The sequence below is a fragment of the Marmota monax genome, unplaced genomic scaffold (assembly GCF_021218885.2).
Source record: "Marmota monax isolate L192 unplaced genomic scaffold, Marmota_monax_Labrador192_F-V1.1 WCK01_AAM20220418_F8-fsc00008, whole genome shotgun sequence".
Classification (NCBI taxonomy): domain Eukaryota; kingdom Metazoa; phylum Chordata; class Mammalia; order Rodentia; family Sciuridae; genus Marmota; species Marmota monax.
The window spans coordinates 21,758,785-21,779,575 of record NW_026694432.1 but is presented as its reverse complement, the minus strand read 5'-3'; the positions used below and the strand labels follow the sequence as shown (position 1 = coordinate 21,779,575).

General features: G+C 42.2%; 1 protein-coding gene and 1 long non-coding RNA gene across 2 annotated transcripts; one reads left to right on the top strand and one right to left on the bottom strand.

Annotated features, from left to right (window-relative positions):
- Positions 1-2: 2 nt before the first annotated feature.
- LOC131423214 (uncharacterized) lies at positions 3-2,160 on the top strand. Its single transcript, XR_009224347.1, has 2 exons — positions 3-76; positions 2,048-2,160. It is a non-coding gene; the product is annotated as an uncharacterized LOC131423214 (long non-coding RNA).
- Positions 2,161-12,334: 10,174 nt separating this feature from the next.
- Positions 12,335-16,864, bottom strand: Rsrp1 (arginine and serine rich protein 1). Its single transcript, XM_046469398.2, has 5 exons — positions 16,702-16,864; positions 15,926-16,511; positions 14,766-14,917; positions 13,460-13,543; positions 12,335-12,790 (listed from the first exon to the last, which is right to left on the bottom strand). Exons 2-5 carry the CDS (start codon positions 16,452-16,454, stop codon positions 12,674-12,676), a joined length of 882 nt encoding a protein of 293 aa, XP_046325354.1. The 5' UTR covers positions 16,455-16,511; positions 16,702-16,864; the 3' UTR covers positions 12,335-12,673.
- Positions 16,865-20,791: the final 3,927 nt, after the last annotated feature.

Below are 20,791 nucleotides of genomic sequence, written 5' to 3'. Positions count from 1 at the left end.
CTGCAGAGACGAGGGCAGGAAGTGACGCAGGGGAAAAAAAGGCTTGGAAAGTCCTCAGAAGAGGAAGGCTGGAAAGGTAGGGCTCAGAGGTCTTGGTAGGAAATCTCCTAGCCTACGTGCTGTTCCCTAGAACATCAAGTTCTTCCTGACTGCCTTGTCTCAGTAGAGACATGATTGATACTTGTTTTAAAATCCCTTCCATAGTCTTAAGTTTTTGAGAGAGAGAGAAAGAGAATTTTTGTTTGTTTTCGGTAGACACAACATCTTTATTTATTTTAATATGGTGCTGAGGATCGAACCCAGCGCCCCGCGCATGCCAGGCGTGCGCGTTACCGCTTGAGCCACATCCCCAGCCCAAGTCTTTTAAGTTTTTTTTGACTGTTGGGGCCCGTCCAGTCTTGTTAAATTAACATGCCCAATGGAGTATAATTAATAACATTGCTAAAGTTAAGATGAAGCATTAAGGTGAAATGTATGAAAATTATTGTTTCCTGACAACTGCTAATTACATGTAGAAATGAAAATGTGATCTCCCAAATGAAAAAAATATCTAACAGTAACATAAAATAATTCTAAGTAGGCAAAGTTAAATCTCAATAAATGAAGGATAATCTTTTCGAGTTAGAAGACTATCACAAAACAAATCGCCAAAGTGAGTTTATAAATATGTTACTCCCATCAGAATCTTGAGAGATGTTTTTAAATTTTGGTTCTGGAAAATGATGTGGCAAAATGTGTAGCTCTGTGAAGGGCACTTGCCTTGCATGTGTGAAGTCCTGGATTGGATTCCCAACACAGTAGGGGAAAACAAAAACCTAGAAGTTCAAAACCACTGAGAAATATATACGTTGGTGGTAAAACTGAAAATTGGTCTAACCCCTTGAGAGTTAGAAGACAATATCACAAAATATCAATTTGGCAATAAGTAACAAAACAATTACTCTTGGATTCAGCTATAGCTCTTCTGGGAATTCATCCTGCAGATAAAATTGCATAGGTATGCGATGACTTACCTATGACGTTATTCATTTCAGGTTTTTGTTTTTTGGCAATAGCAAAAAAATTGAAAACAAACAACTGTCAGATTATGCTACAATGAAACACCATGTGGCAAATGGAGTAGTTCTCCATATATTTAGAAAGATCTCAAAAATACACTGAGAAATAACAAGTGTGGAACTGTGTACCTGGTATGCTACATTTAGAGAGGTGATAGGATTAGGGTTACTAGGAATACATTTTATTTTGCATAAAGAACTAAGGGGAGGGGCAGAGAACTAAGGGCTATAAAAAAGAAGGTAATAGAAGTAACAATCTAGGGAGGGTTACTTTAGAATCCATTAAATTTTCCCTATACTAAAGACATTTTTGAAATATAGGAGGTGACTTCCTTTGTTTGGTGTAATTGATAGAGCCTGGGGTAAAGCTGGAGGGGAAGAAATAGAAAGGCTAAGAGTTAAATAGGCCCCAAGGGCTGTTTGCTGGGCTCAAGGATATTTAGAAGTACAGAATGTTTTTCTCACTTTCATTTTCTTTTGTGGTGCTAGGGATCAAACTAGGGCTGTTAGCCACTGAGCTGTATGCCCAGCCCGACCTTTTTTTTTTTTTTTCCTGACACCTTCTTCCTGAAAAGACTTCATTGTATTTTATCACAGAAAAAAAAAATCAATATTCTATGAAACACAATAATCACTCTTTCCTTATGAGGAAATTTTGGATCCAAATTGGTAGAAAAGACATCAAATAGAAGTTGTCCACCTACCCTCAAAGACATTAGTATTTCTTTGTGCTGTACAGTCTCTGGTTTTTGTTTTTGTGGGGGTTTTTTGTTTGTTTTTGGTGCACTATAATTGTTCTGCCTTATATTTCATGTGAATCTGGGCTATTCCCAAACTTCATATCATCTGACAGTACTGTTAACTTGTAAATTAAAATTAAATTCAAGAAAAATCAATGAACATTTTTTAAGTATTTTTCTACTAAGAGATATTGCTTTCAATCTTCAGACCAAAAAATATTTTAAAATGTGTTTTTGTGTCTATTACAGAATTGAAAAACAAGACCAAAATGACTGGAAATAGCTGAGGCTGGCTTTGAACTCGTGATTATCCTGTCTCAGCATCCGAAGCCACTGGGATTAAAGGCATGCACACATGCTTATGTATTTCTTATATTCACTTGTATTAGAAGTTTTGGGATTTTTTTGGCAGGGCACTGGGGATTGAACCTAAGAGCACTTAGCCACTGAGTGACATCCCCAAGCCCTTTATATTTTTTGAGACAGGGTCTTGGCTAAGTTGCTTGGGGTCTCACTAAGTTGCTGAAGCAGACCTTGAACTTGCAATGCTTCTGCCTCAGCTGCCAGTCACTTGGATTACAGATGTGCACCATTGCACCAGACAGAAAAGTTATCTGTGCTTAAGGTGAAACATGCTGGGCTTAAAAATTATATTATAAATAGGCAAGTCATTGTTGTGCTGAATTTGTCATATATCTGGACAAAAGCTTGAGGTAGGATGCTAAATTGATAGTAGATAATGTAGTAGATAATGCAAGGAAGCCAACAATAGCTTCTGGAAATTCACCTGTGTCCTCTTCTCTCTTGGAAGCAATCACAATTACAGGTGCTGCCTATCCCACAGTACACACGCTTCTCTCATAGAGATCCATTAGAGGATGTCTTCTTTTCCCCAACAGGGAAAAGAAGACATCCTCTGCCGCAGTCTGGCTGGGCACAATCAGGAGCCACTTGTCAAAAGAAACTAACTTTATTTTTAGAACCACACACGCCAAACAAAACAGCCTCTCAGGAAAAACCCTCAGAGCCCCAACTGCCACCACTGGCTTTCCACAAGCCTCTCTCTCCAACAAGACAAGCCTCTCTCTCCACCTCCCACAATCCTCCTGCTCTTGAGGCCGATTGGCTGGGTCATGTGGGCGGAGCCAAAAAAGTCCCCCAATGAGCAGCTCCGTGGTCTGAAAGGGCAGGGAAACAGCCCAATGAGCATCACCGCAGAGGAGCCAATCAGCTAGATGTTGCTGGGGCCGCTGTGAGCCAATCATCAGCCGGCAGCTGGAAGTTTGCTGGCAGCTGGAAGTTTGCTGGGGCCCCTTCGGCTGTGGCTCTCAACATCTCCCCCTCTCTGTTTAAACAAAAAGCATGTGGCTTAGGGACCGTGCCTGCCTTAGGTTGTCCAATAGTACATATGGTCCTTACCGGTTAGGTTGGTACCATTGCAATTGGATCTTACCCGTCATTGACTACCGGTCCAGTATACAGCCACATCTGTGGAGAGGTCTTTGTACCAGCGGGGGGTGAGGTTCTTTGCCTCACCTCTGTTGGCCCCAAAATCTTAGCTGGACAATCATGACAAGCAGAAGGGAGGAAGATACACCAAGCCAATTGACGGCTCCTTTTGGAAAAATTGTACCACCGATGACATCATCAGCAAAAATACCCCAACACTACCACAAGTCGCTGCACCAACAGATAGTTCACAATGCATACAGGTGAGTTCACAATGTGTCCAGGCAAGTTCAGCAAGCAGTTCAGTGATGGCTATTGCCGAAGCTGTAGATTGGTTTTATCTTTGACTTCACCAGCACTGGGATGAAGATAGGAATTCTGGCAATAATGGCTAAAGAAAAAAATTATGTAACATTCCAGAAGGCACTAAAAGAAAACAATTTTCTTAACAATTTACATTGTCTTCACCAGCACTGGGATGAAGATAGGAATTCTGGCAATAATGGCTAAAGAAAAAATTATGTAACATTCCAGAAGGCACTAAAAGAAAACAATTTTCTTAACAATTTACATTGTCTTTAAGAGAATTATTAAATATAATGAAAACGAAAGGTGAAAGTAAACAAACAGATCTGTTAACCTCCTTTTTTGTTTACATATTAAAACAATCTTCAACAGTTGTTTACCCAATTTAAATTAAACCATTTAAATCATGTGAATAAAAAAATATATATTTTTGGATCCATTTTTTCATGAGCGCTCATCATATATGATATATGGACTTACGTACATTCAAACATATAACACAAAACACAAGTGTGCACTCATATAATACATACAACACATAACCTCATAGTAAAGGCCTTATAACTTTTTACAGGTGAAATCTCCATTGCAATGTTTAAAAACTCTATAGTCAAAAAATAGAACTGATCAGCAAAACATTAACCTAGGTCTGTATGAGCTCAAAAAACGAAATAGAATGTGGGAAAGGGCAATAATAAAATTGATATTGAAAAAAAGCATCCTGGTTCTATTGCAGATATAAGGATAGCCAAACTGGAGTTTTGGATATCAGCTGTTATGGACTTGAGTCAAATCATCTTCTTTTTGGTCTGTAGAAATCGCTTTAGTTAATCTCTCTGGAATCCAAATCGGCTGCTGTTCTCCCTGTGGAAACACACAAACAGACCCTCAACTCCAGACAATTACTGGGTCAGGACCTTTCCATTGTCCTGTTAGAATATCCTTCCAAAGTACCTTGGGCTTATGCACATTTTTTGGACACATATGCCTTTCCGCAGCACTAAGTCCTGATGAATCCAAATTTAAAAAGTTTAGAGTAAAAAGGATTATTTTAAGTTTATCTTTGGGGAATATATACCCCTTCCCAATTCCTTCTTTTTGCTTTAATAAGTACATTTTAATAGTTTGATGAGCTCTTTCAACTATGCCTTGTCCCTGTGGATTGTATGGGATTCCTGTTATATGAGTAATGCCAAATGTTGAGCAAAATTGTTCAAAAGAGGTAGAAGTATAACCAGGGGCATTATCTGTTTGTAACTGTTTTGGAACGCCCACAGTGGCAAAATTTTGTAAGCAATGAGCTATAACATCTTTAGTTTTTTCTCCGGCATGAAGGGAGCCCATCAAAAATCCAGAAGTAGTATCAACTGTAACATGAAAATATTTTAATTTTCCAAATTCTGGCAAGTGTGTGACGTCCATCTGCCAAATATGGTTAGGTATCAATCCTCTAGGATTGACTCCAAGATTAACTTGTGGTAAAAAGGTCACACAATTTTGACATTGTTTTATTATTTGTCTAGCTTGTTCCTAAGTTATTTTAAAACACTTTTGTAAAGTATTAGCATTGACATGGAACCTTTTATGAAAATTTATAGCTTCTTCTAGTGTAGAGAAAATATGTATGTCATGTGTAGTTTTATCTGCTAAATCATTGCCCAAACTAAGGGCTCCAGGCAATCCTGTATGTGCCCTGATATGTCCTATAAAGAATGGATCTTTTCTGTCCCAGATTAGACTTTGTATAGTGGAAAGCAAAGAGAAAACAGTAGAGGAAGGGGAAATCCTACCAGCATCTTCAAGGGATACTATAGTGTTAACTATATACTGACTATCAGAAAATAAATTAAATACAGAATCTTTAAACATCACAAAAGCTTGTAATACTGCATTAAGGTCTACCTTTTGAGCTGATTGTTTGGGTACTAAAAATGTAAAAGTTTGATCAGGTGTAACTATTGCTGCTGTACCATTATTTGACCCATCAGTGAATATATTTGGAACATTCATGATAGGTGTTTTTCATGTCATTTTTGGAAAAATTACAGGATGCAATGACCAAAAAGACAATAAAGGATTAGATGGTAAGTGGTTATCAAATGAAACATTAGATTTGCACATGATTATTGCCCAAGTATTTAACTCATTAGCTAACTCATCAATTTGATTCATAGTATATGGAGTAATAATTTTATTGGGAGAAATCCCAAACACTCCCTTTGCTGCTTTTATTCCTTTGAGTATTAATTGTCCTACAGCCTCAAGATACCTAGTAAGAATAGTGTTAGGAGAATAAGATAAATGTATCCATAATAATGGACCTTCTTGCCAAAATACTCCTGTAGGAATATTTTTTGTTGGTAGTACAATAAATAATAAAGGCAAACTTATATCAATTCTATCCAAATGCATATTTTCCATATATGTTTCAATGATTTTTAATGCCTTTCTTACTTCAGGCGTTAACATTCGGGGTGAATTTGGATCTGATGGACCTTTTAGGATATCAAATAAAGGTCCCAACTCTCCTGTTGGTATACCTAAATAAGGTCTTATCCAATTGATGTCTCCTAATAACTTTTGAAAGTCATTAAGTGATTTGAGTTGATCTACTCGTATTTGAATTTTTGGTGGACGGACCATGGTTGAGGATAATAGAACTCCTAAATAATTAATTGGAAAATTTAATTGTACTTTATCTATTGATATCTCTAGGTTATAATTTTTTAATAAGTTTGTAAGTGTGGCATAACATTCTAGCAATGTGTTTTTATCTTTGTGTGCTAATAATACATCATCCATATAGTGAAATATTTGTAGTTCAGGATTTTGATTTCTAAGTGGCTGGATTACTTTGTTAACATAAATTTGACACATAGTTGGGCTGTTAGCCATCCCTTGAGGGAGTACTTTCCATTCATATCTCTGATCAGGACCTTCATGATTCAGTGCAGGGATAGTAAATGCAAAAAGTGGACTATCCTCAGGATGAATTGGAATTGAAAAAAAACAATCTTTAATATCTATAACTAAAACATACCAGGTTTTTGGCAAAGCAGACAACTGAGGAGGAATCCCCGATTGAGCAGGTCCCATAATAACCATCTCATTATTAATGGCTCTTAAATCTTGCAATAATCTCCATTTACCAGATTTCTTTTTGATGACAAAAATGGGAGTATTATGGGGAGATACAGAAGGTTGTATATGTCCTTCCGCTAATTGTTGTTTGACCAGGTCATGGGCTACTTGTATCTTTTCTTTAGTCAGGGGCCACTGAGGAACCCATACTGGTCTTTCTGATTTCCAAGTAATTTTTATTGTCTCAGTGGCCCTTTCTGAAAATCCATCCCATGTCTGTCTGTTCCTTGATCTATTTGTATTGGTGCTGCTATACCTTGTTCTTGTTTTTCTAATCTTTTTCCTTTCCTAAAACCTTGTCTAGTCATAATAGTGGGTGCATTTTGGTTGATGTTATTTGTTAATGTCAAACCTAATTGATCTAGGACATCTCGTCCCCATAAATTTACGGGAAGATGATCCAATACATATGGCTGTATAGTTCCTTCACATCCTTCAGGATCCTTCCAATCTAATACCATTGCACTTCTATGGGGATTAGTCGCCACTCCTAGGCCTCGAAGCGTTTGAGTGGCTTGTTGTAATGGCCAATGTTTTGGCCATTCTTGACGAGAGATGATGCTAAGGTCTACACCTGTATCCAGTAGCCCATTAAATTCATGTCCTTGAATATTTAGTTTTAGCATGGGGCGAGAATCTAAATTTAAAGAAACCATAGCCCAATCTACACCTGTGGAGCCTAATCCCTTGGAACCTCTTTCTACAGTACGACTGGAAAATTTATCATGTAGGCTGGGTATTATTAGTAACTGTGCTATTCTATCTCCTGGTGAAATTACTGATATACCCTTTGGAGAACTGGCTATAATTTTTATTTCACCTTCATAATCGGGATCAATTACCCCAGGACTTATCATAAGTCCTTTTAGAGTAGAAGAGCTGCGTCCCAATAATAAGCCTACTGTTCCTTTGGGAAGAGGTCCTTTCACCCCTGTGGGAATGATTTGAACTCCCATCTCTGGAGTTAGTACTGCTCTGGCGGAGGCACAGATGTCCAACCCTGCGCTCCCTCTGGTTTGTCTGATGAGGGATCTGATGGACAGTGTGTCCTGGGCACTACCCTGATGGGGTTGCTGGGTTCCTCCAGTGCTCCGTATATTTGTGGTTTTGGGCCCCGGAGCATTGGGCCCCCCTGTCCATTTTTTGGCAATGGAGCCCGATGCCTTTCTCCACGATATTGTGGATAAACACCTGGTCCTTGTTCGTTTTTTGATAATGGAGTACCCTCTATGGTGGTTTGAGAACGGCATTCATTAGCCCAATGTCTCCCTCTATGGCATCGTGGGCAAATACCTGGTATTCTACTCCTTTGATACCTAGTTTTGTTAAACCCTCCTCCAATGGGGCAATTCCTTTTAAAATGTCCTGTTTGTTCACAATTGTAGCATGTTCTTGGCCTGGCATCTAAAGCCTGTTTTACTGCAGCTGCCACAATTTGCCCTTGTTCATTAATGTCTCTGGCATCTAAAGCCTGTTTTACTGCAGCTGCCACAATTTGCCCTTGTTCATTAATGTCTCTGGCATCTAAAGCCTGTTTTACTGCAGCTGCCACAACTTGCTCTTGTTCATTAATGTCTCTACATAATTTAATACATGTGTTTAAATCTTCATGTTTCCATGGTCTAATGATATCTCTGCACCAATGATTCGCTTGCTCATAAGCCAGGTGTTTTAGTAATGGCATTGCTTGTTCTGTATTCCCAAAAACTCTGGTAGCTGTTTGAATAAGCCTATCTACACATTCAGCATAAGGTTCATTAGCTCCTTGTATTACCTTAGATAATTGACCTTGTAAACCTCCATGTCCTTGTAAAGTCTTCCATGCCTTAATTGCATCTACAGCAATTTGTGCATATACACCAGGATCATATGCAATTTGTTGCTGCTGATCCTCATAAGGTCCCTTTCCTAACAACATATCTAGATTTCTCTGAGGATAACCAGCTGCTGCATTTCGCCTAGCCGTCTCCTTGCAAAATTCCTCATTGGCAACCTTCCATAACAGGTATTGTCCTCCATTTAGCACAGCTTTACACATATTAGCCCAATCTGCTGGCGTCATGTTCAAGTTGTTAATGGATTCGACCATGCTTACAGTGAAGGGTGCTTGAGGACCATAGGTTGTTACAGCCTCTTTTAGCTGCTTCACTGTTTTGAAATTTAAAACATGGTAAACTCGCTGCCCTCCTGCCTCAAATACAGGGCATGTTAATATTTGAGATCTTGTCTCAGGATCCCAACTATCAACTGCAGGGGTTGGGGGCCTCCCAGCATATGGAGGTGGCCTTGTTATTTGGACATTTATGTCCTCTGGTGATAGAAAGGTGTTAGTAGCAGTCTCCTGTAGAGGTGGTGCTGTTGGTTGGACACTTACACCCTCTGGTGATAGAAAGGTGTTAGTAGCAGTCTCCTGTTGTAACTTTCCCCCTGATTACTTTTTCTGTTTTACACTTTCTTTCTCTGTCTGACTAGCCTGAGAGGCCTTCTCTTTTACTTGAATTTTTTCCTCTGACTAGCTCGAGAGACCTTCTCTTTTACTTGAAATTTTTCCTCTGTCTGACTAGCTCGAGAGACCTTCTCTTTTACTTGAATCTTTTCCTCTGTCTGACTAACTTGAGAGACCTTCTCTTTTACTGGAATCAATATGTCTTCTCCTTCCTCTACCTTTGTCTGAACTGAAGGTTTTGGACTAAGCAAACAAGATACCAACGTCCACAATGGCAATGTGCCAACTGGCAGAGTCCCTGGGCTTTTCTTTTCTATTCTTTTTAAATCTTCACCATGATGGTTCCATTGTGATACATTTAACAACTCCTCCTTAAAAAGCCATGGGCTACATTTTTGTATTGTATCAACGTATGCCCTGTTCTTGATTTTACTGAGATGCCTCCTTCCTCTAACAATTTACTTAACACTCTTTCAGTTTGTTTTTTACTAATTTCTGATCCCGTATTTCTACTATAATACAACCCAACAAGATAACACCAAACAAAACCGAGATAGAATGAAATAAAAATGGAACAACAAAAAATCATTATAACCTTTCTCCCTATCTGTTCCTCAGACATAAATAGTTTTTCCTCAGATGTGAGTGGTTTTTCTTCCGTCTCACTCATCTCCAGGGACAGGCAACTTAAAACAAAAGTGAAGCCAAACAAAAGAAGAATCTTAAAATGGCTACCCATCCTCTCGCCCTGCCCTCAGGGGCGAGCAGTTTCACTTACCCTCAGTCGCTCCCCGTGCGAGCCACCAAATGCCGCAGTCTGGCTGGGCACAATCAGGAGCCACTTGTCAAAAGAAACTAACTTTATTTTTAGAACCACACATGCCAAACAAAACAGCCTCTCAGGAAAAACCCTCAGAGCCCCAACTGCCACCACTGGCTTTCCACAAGCCTCTCTCTCCACCTCCCACAATCCTCCTGCTCTTGAGGCCGATTGGCTGGGTCATGTGGGCGGAGCCAAAAAAGTCCCCCAATGAGCAGCTCCGTGGTCTGAAAGGGCAGGGAAACAGCCCAATGAGCATCACCGCAGAGGAGCCAATCAGCTAGATGTTGCTGGGGCCGCTGTGAGCCAATCATCAGCCGGCAGCTGGAAGTTTGCTGGCAGCTGGAAGTTTGCTGGGGCCCCTTCGGCTGTGGCTCTCAACAATCCTCTAATGGCCCTATAAAAAATTACCATCTTCCAAAAGGCAAATATCCTTGGAAGAAAGGAAGTTAAAACATTTGGTCAAAATATTGTGGATCGGGGCTGGGGATGTGGCTCAAGCGGTAGCATGCTCGCATGCGTGAAGCCTGGGTTCGATCCTCAGCACCACATACAAAGATGTGTCCGCCAAGAACTAAAAAAATAAATATTAGAAAAAATATATATATTGTGGATTGAAACCAGGGGCACTACCATTATCACCGGCTTTTTTGGATGGTAGCTCCTTAAATTGCCCCAACTGGCTTGCCAGCTACCTCAGGCCCTGGGGTTACTGGAATTACAGGTGTGTGTCACCACACCAACTGATAAATATTCTATTACCTGCACTTTACCTGGCCACTGATTCAGAATTTGCTAATATAATAAAGTAACTGAATTTTTAAACACATAATTTATTGGAAAGTGCAAATAATGGACAGCACAGCCTGAGTGTGATACTAGAAATGTTTGATCTTCATCCCTTTCTTGGCAGTTCCTAAAACCTTTCCTGATAAAGGTTAAGTGATGTTAATTTACAATAAGTCCCCTTTAACTATACCATGCTTACGCTAATTAGTGGCTTGGAGGGTTGGTTGCCAAAGGAACCAAATGATTAATTACAGGGTTCCGCCTTACCTCCCCACCTCTGGGAAGGGATGGGGTCAGTTAATCACCCCATGGCTAATGATTCAATCACTAATTGGTAATAAAACCTCCATAAAACCCCTACCATATTCAGAGACTGGGGTTTGGGGTAAACATCCCTGTGCCAAGAAGGTGACACATCCCAAAGCACCAGAGATGCTCCCTTCTGGACTTCACTCCCTGAATCTCATCATTTGTATCCTTTCTAAGTCACCAAGTTTCCAGCCACACAACCCCACCCCACACTTGGTGAACCTTTGTAGGTGAATAATCAAACCAGGATTAATGAACCTGAGGAACACTTGCAATTAGCACAGAAGGGAGCAGGTAATCTTGCAGGACTGAACCCCTAATTTACAAGGTCTATACTACCTTCATGTAGCTTCAGAGTTGCATTAAAACCCAAAAATTAGAAAAATTGCTTGGCATGAGAAATCCACGTCAAAGTATTTCCTTTTTGAACACGTCTTTTTTGCACAGCCTGCACCATTTACTGTCACTCTTATGTCACTGTTATGCCTGTTCCTATGCTAAAAATTAAGGGAAAACACCCCAAGACATAGTATGGTCCAAGAGAACAAATGTTTATAAATTTTTTCAATGACACCCAATTCTAAAAAGGATTTCTACTTTTTGCCTAGGTTCCAGCACAACATGCTTCCTTGCCCTTGCTTAAGCAGTTTGAACCTGGCATCTTAATTTAAATGTTATGTCACTATTGCAAAGGTCACATAAAATCAGCTTGTTCAGAACAGCACATGACTACAATCCCATTAACTATGGAGGCTGAGGCAGGAGTTAAAGACAGACTCCCACAATTTGGACCTTCTCAAAATTGGGGGACAGATTGGGGGGAAGGCATGTCGCTCAGTTAGTAAAGTGCCCTTGGGTTCAATCTCCAGCACCAAAAAGGTGGGGGGAATTCTAAAATGACTTGGCCTCTTAAATGCACAAATAATGCCAACTGTACTTAGGACAGATTTCACACCTTAGTGAGGCACTCCAATTCACCACCTCCTGGCTTAGTTTCCTGCCCTGAAACTCAATAGTATACTACACATTTCATAAAATTTATATCAGCTTCTCAAACCTTAATGAATGTATTTACATGAATTGGGAATACAGTTAAAATTCAGAGGCTTTGAGGGAGACTTGAGGTTCCTTCCACTTTTCCTCAAACTCAACAAGAGGCCTATATGAACCCAATATATTGTCAATTTATGGACTTGATGAGCAAGGCTGATTTTAAAGATACTCCCCCCCTTTCATTTAAGACTTAAGGAATTAATACAAAATAAAGACAAGACAATAAAAATAAGTAATTTATTAACAAATATACAAAAACAAACAGTTCAATCACTGTGTTTGTCTTACAAATTTCAAATTTCTGTATAACCAACTGATATTATACAATATTTACATGTATTTACAAAGACTCCCACCTGTATGTAAACTCTGGTCCATTTGCTTTCATATCTTAAAAAGAAACATAAAACGTTAATGTTTTTAACTAGGAAGTATATGTATCTTTTCTTGTTGATTTAATTAACAAATACCACTATTAAACTACTCAAAGGGTGGAGTAATGCTAAAAACAAACTTGGAATAAAGTGCAACTTAGGCAACCTTAGTCATTAGTTTTCTTCTTTTAGACAGGTATCCATAGTCCATACGGACTTTTTTTCTTATCTATTTTTGGTGATCCTGAAGAGGTCTCTTCAGCAGCAGTTTTAGCTATCTTCTGTACTGGCTTTGCTACAGAATTCTGTAAGACAATAAATTAAGTTAAGTCAGCTTCTACCCACATTTTGTGGTTGTGGTGCTGGGGATCAAATCCAGGGCTTTATGCATGCAAGGCAAGTACCAAATGATCTATATACCCCAGTCCAGCTTCCACATTTTACACATTAAATAATTCTATTAGACATCATTAATCAAATACAAAGCATGGACCTAATTTGTAACTTGGTTTAAACTGTAAAGCCAAGAAACTATGGGGGTTGGGGATACAGGCCTACACAAGCATCAGTTTTTTTGAGATTTGCTTTTAAAGCCTTTAAAAAAATAAAATCGGGCTGGGGGTTGTGGCTCAGTGGTAGAGTGCTTGCCCAGCATGTGAGGCACTGGGTTGGATTCTCAGCATCACATATAAGTTAATAAAGGTCCATCAACTTAATATTTTAAAAATAAAATTATTTCAAAAATTAAAGGAGAGAAATATTCAAAAAGAAAAATACTGAAACCAAGTACATGTTAAGATATTGGTAGGTACCCATATAATGCCCACTTGTAAAGTGGTATAGGTTGTGTTTACAAAGAGGCTTAAGCTTAGCAGGGCTTAAGTCAAAGATTAAAAGAAATGATAAATGTCTACATTATTTCAAATAATCTTCTAAACCGAATTTTTGGATAGCTAATGCATTAATATACTTACATTAGAGCCAAAAGCTATGTTTTTCGGCTGGGAAGATTTTTCACTGGGATTTTTAGTTCCATCTTCTGTTAACCTTTCCGACAGCTAGACAGGTAAGAGAAAGACATTTCAAAAAAACCCATCCTTGGTTTTTTAAATAACTGTATAAAAAGCCTAGTTGTACATATTACAAATTTTGTAATAGACACACAAATCAAGTTGAATCTAACACCATATAGTTAACAGCCTAAACAAGATAAAACTTTCCACTTAGCAAACTCAAATATTCAGCAGTAGATTAAAAGGCACATTTTGCCAACAATATTTTCTTTCCCTGCCACAAATCCAAGTAACTTTTAAATGTAAAGACATACCAGAAATAACTAGTTTCAAGGAACTAATAAGACATTTGCCAGTTGGGTACCTAATCAATACATGACTCAATACTAAGACCTTACTTGTCTACTAACACTGAACAAAACCACACCTGGATCCCAATGATAGATTTATTTTATCAATTTCTACCTTATATCATTTATCAATTTTAAACTTTAGATTTTCACATTTAACTTAGAAGTACAGTGTAATTTGCCAACACACTTCCTGCATATTTCTGGAGAATTATAATAAACTTATCTGCAAGTGAAGCAGGACTCCTCTTCTGCAATCTCTCAAAACATCTGGAATATATTGCATATATTATGAACGGGACATCTATACCACAGATGCCCCACCATTATAAAGTGTACCTTTGCTTAACTTAAAAACTGTCTTTAATACCTTATGCAAATGGAACCTGTCACAAATTCTAGCATGCATATGGAACTACCAACACAAAACTAAGCTTTTAGTGTGTGAACATAAACTTTAGTTAAACCTCTGATGTTTTAGCCCATGTATCAATTACCAACAGATTTTCTTCATCATTGTCTGGAGACCACACATTCATGATTTCTATAAGACAGAAATAAAGCAGATAAACTATACTGTACGTTGAGCACAGATATGCGGGAACATAATCCTGCAAATGAAAGCTACAGGAGAAAAATAAAGGCACTCGTCTATAAAGACTGAGTAGGGAAAACTACTCAGTCAGAAATCTCCAAAGTACCAGTAACAATATATTCAGAATAAAATTCATTAACTCCCAATTTCATGAGTGTTGATACTGTCTAGCATTATGGATCTATTTTGTTATTGGCAAATTTTACATAGCTAGACTTCCCAAGAAGTGTAGCCCAGAATAAATAAATAAAATGGCTTTTCAGATCTTTCTGGCAGTAAGCAGCTTTAAAAAGAAAGATCTTCTGGTACTTAGAATACTTACCTCAGACTTTACACCATTACTTGGTACATCTGCTCCATGGCTTGTTTCTTTAGCTGAGAGAACAGTTCTCAGACTAGCTGGCAGGTCAAAGTTGGTTGTTCCCAAAGCTTTTGCTGCATTGGCTTTTGCTATTTCTAACAGCTCCATTCGATCTATTTTAAATAAATAAATAACAAGACATTTGTTAATCCTGTAGCAGTCTCCCCCCAAAAACTAAGACCCACAAAACAAGCTTGTTTTCCTTGAGAAGCAAAATTCTTTACCTCATTTGGTATCAAAAGCATTCCTGAATTACCCAACACTTCATTTTTCCAGATCAAACACCATAATTTGTATTTTATTTCTGAACATTAGCAGTCTTTTACTATTTACCAATAATTGATGTTACAATGTCACAACAGTTCCAACTTAAGTATTTCTACCTAATTTTGTAGTTCTATCTAGGACATTAAGTCACTCATTAAGACAGGCTCAATACTATTTTGTTCAGCAATACAATTAACAAAAGGTGTTTTGACATTTTTTATTCCCAACAGCTAATTTGGAACCTTAAGGTCAACAACTAAGAAGTTAACATTTAAAAAAAAGTATAGATGCCAGGCCCACACTTGTAACATTGAAGAAATCCCAGCGGCTGGGGAAGCTGAGGTAGGATCCCGGGGTCAAAGTCAGCCTCAGCACAACAGCAAGGCGCTAAGCAACTCAGTGGGACCCTGTCTCTAAATAGAATACAAAATTGGGCTGGGGGTGTGGCTCAGGGGTCCAGTGCCCCTGAACTCAATTCCTAGTACCAGAAAAAAAAGAACTATACTAATAACAATCAACCACAAGGGAAAGGGTTTCCTTGCTTTGAACCATTAACGTCACAGTTCAAAGAGAAAAAATCTAGTCAATTTAAATGCTAGATACCTATAACTTCAACTAATGACCAGCTACAGTTTTCCCTCTAACAAATAATTTAAACGACACAACGTTGGCTCCCTAGGGGCTGGGGACATGGCTCAGTTGGTAGAGTGCTTGCCTCTTGTGCCCAGGGCCCTGGGGCCAATCCCCAGCACCACCACCACACAAAAACATCTTTTTTGGCTGCCTCGCCTACTCACGTCTCCACCCATGCAAAAAAGAGGAAGTTCGCTGCGCTCTGAACCCAAATGCCCCACCTTTTTCAGTTAAACGAAAAGAGGTCCTGCTGCGCGACCGGGTCCGGGATCTCTCCCGCCACCTGCTGTGCTCCTCGGGGTAAACGGTGCGGCCGAAGCCGTAGTAGCGCCGCCCCCGCGTGATGGAGTAGTACGACCTTCTGTAACACGACCTTCCCCGGGAGCGCGACCTGCTCCGCGACCAGTAGGGCGAAGGCGAGCGGTGAGACCTCCGCGGCGGCCCGTAGCGCCTCTCCCGGTACCGGCGGCCGCGGGAGAGCGAGCGGCTCCGCGAGTAGGACCGAGAGTAGCGCCGGTACTTGCGCTGGTGGCGCCTCCGGGAGCGAGAGCGCGACCTGCTGCGCCTGCGGGGCCGGCTGCGGCTCCTGGAGGACGCGGGGCTGGATCGGCGCGTATCAGACCGGGAGCTCCCGGACCAGGAGCGGCTCCGCGACCGCGACGACAAGCGGCTGGAGCGGCCCGACCGCGAGGTCGCGGGGAAGTCCTTCTGCGGCGAGCCAGGCCACATGTCGTTCACGTAGTTGGACATGGCGCCTGCGGCCAGGGTTCCTTCAGTGCAGCGCGCGCCTCCGCAAGCTCACGGCCTCTGCGACACAGGGGAAGGAAGAACCAAAGGTCAGGTCCCCGGGGGCGCGGGCCGAGCGGCAGCTCGACACCAACGACTCTGCCCCAAGAGTACCGCGGCCTTCCCGTCCCCGCCCGGTCGCCCGACCCGTCCGGTCCCCAGGCACCCGCGCCCAGAAGCGCAGCCTCCGCCCCGTCGGCAGGAAACTCACCGCTGGCCGTCAACACCTAGCGGGACGGAGAGAAAGGCCCAACGGACGCCTCCCTCTCCAAACTCAGGACGCAGAGGGTGGTTTTCGTAAGTCTTTTGGAATTCCTAAGACTTCAACCTTCACCTCCGACGTCCGGACGCCAACTGAGAGGGGAAGTTCGCAGACGCAGCGAAAGTACTAGAAGCTGGCGCCCGGAGCATGCGCAAAAACGTTGCGCGATGGGCGTGGCTCTCCTGCGTTCCAACCGACACCCAGCCGCCGCGCTCCGCCCACCGCCTCGCGCTGTTGCCACCTGGGTGCGCATGTGCGGGCGCCTACATCCGGGCATCCTGCTGCGGCTTTGTTTTTTTTCGCTGAGAGAACTCGGAGCCGGGAGCTGGGAGCCGGAAGACGGTAGGGGGAGGGGGAGGGGTGCGGCCTCTGGCGGGACCCTGTCGCCTTGTAGGGAATCCGCCCATCTAAAAACGTGCCCGTTACTGTGACGTGCAAACTAATGGCCCCTAAGGATACCCCGCCCTAATTTCGGGGAACCCGTGAATATGCCATCTGAACATGGCGAAAGGAATTTTGGAGACGGGAACAGGGTTGTGGACCGGGCGGTGAGACGACCCCGAAGCCCACTGCTAGGCCGTCTGGTCGCCGGTCGGCCCTCTCCGGACGTCACGGAGAAGGCTCCCTCCGGCTCGGGCCGGTGACCGGAGTCAAGCTGGAGACCGTCCTGGCGGCCTCAGCGCTGCCCTCCACGGCGAGGCGGCCTGGGACCTGTCCCAAGGGCGGCGCCCGGTGAACCGGTGACGGCCCTTTTATTTCCAGGGACTTACAAATAGGTGCACCCCAGCGTTTTGTGGGAATAGAGCACAACGGTTAGCTTGAAAAGTGAGGGTTGATTGCTTTTCCCAGGAGCGCTCCAGCACCGGGCTACCCCCAAGACTTTTTTTTTTAATTTCGAGACAGGGTCTCACCAAGTCCCCCAGGTTGGCCCCCCATTTCAATCTGAGTTTACCCAGTAGCTGGGATTGTAGGCGTGCACCACTGCGCTCAGCATTAATTGATTTCTTTTAATTAAATGAACTAACCACTTAAGTAAGGAGCGTCCAGACATCTGTATTCCTTTGCAAGTGCATTGTCTAAGAACCACTTGTTTTGGAGGAACATATGAATGCTCTCAACTCTTGATCATCTTCACCCCACGTCCCCAAACAGGCACCCGAGTGGACGGGTAAACACCTGAACACCCACGGACATCATCTGCCTTGCTTTCAGTGTGCAGAGTGTGATCCACATCTTTGAGGATTATCTTGATAAAAACAATTATTAAAAATTGTTTCTTTTTCTAAAATCCTTTCTCAAGCAAGATACAATGCTTACTTTAACTGTTCTCATGAAGAGAACGTTCTCATGAAGCCTTGTGAGTGAACAGAAAAATGACATAAATTTCACTATTCTAACTGTACAAGGACACAGTGCCTTTATTTATTTTTATGTGGTGTTGAGGATTGTGCCCAGTGCCTCACACGTGCTAATGAAGCCAGAATTAGACAGGCAGGGGTATAGATAGGTAAATGGAGTCAGCTCTGATGAAGGAGGCCAATTACAGGGAGTCGGGAAGTTGGAGACTACCCCCTGAGGGATTGGAATGCCCCAATCAAGATAACCTGCTCCCTCCAACCTGTTGCTAAGGTAACCTGTCCCAGGAATTGCCCCTCCCTACAGGGAGCTATAAAGTTAATTAATGTGTCCAGGGCTGCTCCATCCGCCCCTTCCCCCTTCAGCCCACCTGGCTCCCACCTTTTGGCATTCCTGGGCCTAGTTACATACACAGGAAGGAGAAAAGAGGGAGAGGCCAGAGAACAAAGGAAACCTATGACAAACACCTTGATTGTGGGGATACCAGGATACCAGCTATGACCCCCTTCTCCTCCTGGGAGAAGTCTATTGATATCACCAGTAATGAGTTCTGCTTCCTCACATGTTGAAGTTTGAACATTAGAGAAGCACGACCGGGCAAGCATATGAAGAAGGGTTTATGTAAAAAGGGGTAACAGACTTTATATGTCCTAGCCTTCCTTTGCTGTCCTGCTCTCCTTATCTTTCTCCTTCCTGCAAACATGACTAGAACCCAGGAATGCCCAGTGGGACTGCCAAGAGGTGGGAATCAGGTGGGCTGAAGGGGGAAGGGCAGAAGGGTGCAGCCCGGGACACATCAATTGACAACTTGATAGCTCCTTGGGGGAGGGGGGCAATTCCAAGGACAGGTTACCTTCATCACAGGTTGGAGCTGGGACAGGTCCTTGGTAAGGGTGGAGGAAGGGCTCTGAAGGAATTAACAATTCAATTCCTCAGGACACAGTCTCCTACTTCCGGGGACTCACTCAGATTGGCCTGACTCTTCTGACCTGACTTGATTTATCTATGTATATTGACTGCTGTTAGGTGCAGGGCAGGCTGAACAAACGTTAGCTGCTGGACAACCCATGCACTCAAACCCGCCTCTGCCTGGTCCTTTATCACCTGTTTGCATCAAGTCTGAACACTCCACCCCACTCAAGGCTGAACACTCGACCCCCACCCGTCTAGGGCAATGGAAACCCACATCTAGCCCCTGCCCCGTCTGCCTGAAGGCAGAAGATGACCCTACTGTGTGATCCAATCACTGTACACCAACAAGGCAGCTTGCAGACCCAGAGACCCCATTAGATTTGGACTATTGTCCCGTCCGGCAGGACACATCAACGTGGGCAGCAAACCTAGATGGGGAGGAATGAAGGGACAAGAGACACAGAAGGATGACAGCAAGACAAGAGTTCTGATCAAGCTGCAAACTTTTATTGTTCACACAGGGGTATTTATATGCTGGGGATGGGGAAGCTCTCTTATCGGTAGTTGCTGGATGTCTGCACAAGGTGAGATAACCGCAGGATGTTTCAGGAAGATAGGTTTCAGGAAGATAGGTGGCCGCAGGATGTCTCAGGTGAGATAAGTAGCTGCAGGATGCCTCCCAGGCAGGATGTCTCCCAGGGGGCTGTCAGGCTAATCTTTGAAGGAGAATTTCCTTCTAGTCCCTGACAGACTATAAAAACTCCCTCCTGCCAGGCCCCCCCTCTCTTGCTCTCTCTCTGTCTCCTCCTCTTGCTTTAGCTCTCCCTTGCTCTCTTTCTTCTCTCTCTCTCTCTCTCTTTCTCCTCTTTTGCACTGCTGCAATAAAGATCTGTTGGTCCCTCTGTTACGCTGTTGACCGGTGACAAGTCCTTGCTTCCCCAATGTTGAAGAATAACACCAGAGAAGCACGCGGAGGCAAGGTCAGAGTAGAAATTAGAAGTTTATTAAAGGACAGCAGAAAAGACTTCTCCCAGAGGAAGAAGGGGACCCAAGAGGTGGAATCCGTGGAAGTGCGGTGGTTTTCTCTTTTTATAGTTCTGGTGATGGAATGTAAGGGGGAAGGGTTGGGACACAGGTGGGCCAAACAAGTAATCTGGGCAGGAAGGACTTCATTAACACTTCTTTGGGATGGGCTATCTTCAAATCTGCTGGGGCTGTTCATTAACATTTCTTTGGGATGGACTTTGGGCCTAGGGCTTTTCTCAGGACTTCATTAACATTCCATGAGTTGTCCTGCCTTTCCCAGAATTCATTTTCAGCATGGCCTCCATTTTAGATTTCACTCGATATTAGACCAAATTTACCTAACTATACTGACTAGCTAATTTTAAATCTGGCTTCACCTCCAAGTGTTGTGGTCACTTTCCTTTCAACTGCCAGTCTAGTTCTGGCTTCACTATGCTAACTCTTTTTAAAATAAATCCTGCTTTAGGGGCTGGGGCTGTGGCTCAGTGGTAGAGCACCCACCTCGCATGTGTGAGGCACTGGATTCAATCCTCAACACCACATATAAATAAATAAAGATATTGTGTCCAACTACAACTAGAACAAATATTTTTTTAAAAAAACCTGCTTTATATGCTTGCCTCCGCCTGCTTCTCTAATGTTGGGACTTCAAGGTGTGAGGGAGCAGGACTCATCACTGATAACCTGTGGTATCACTAGGCAAGCACTTTACCACTGAGTTACAACCATAGCCCCTAAATCTCAC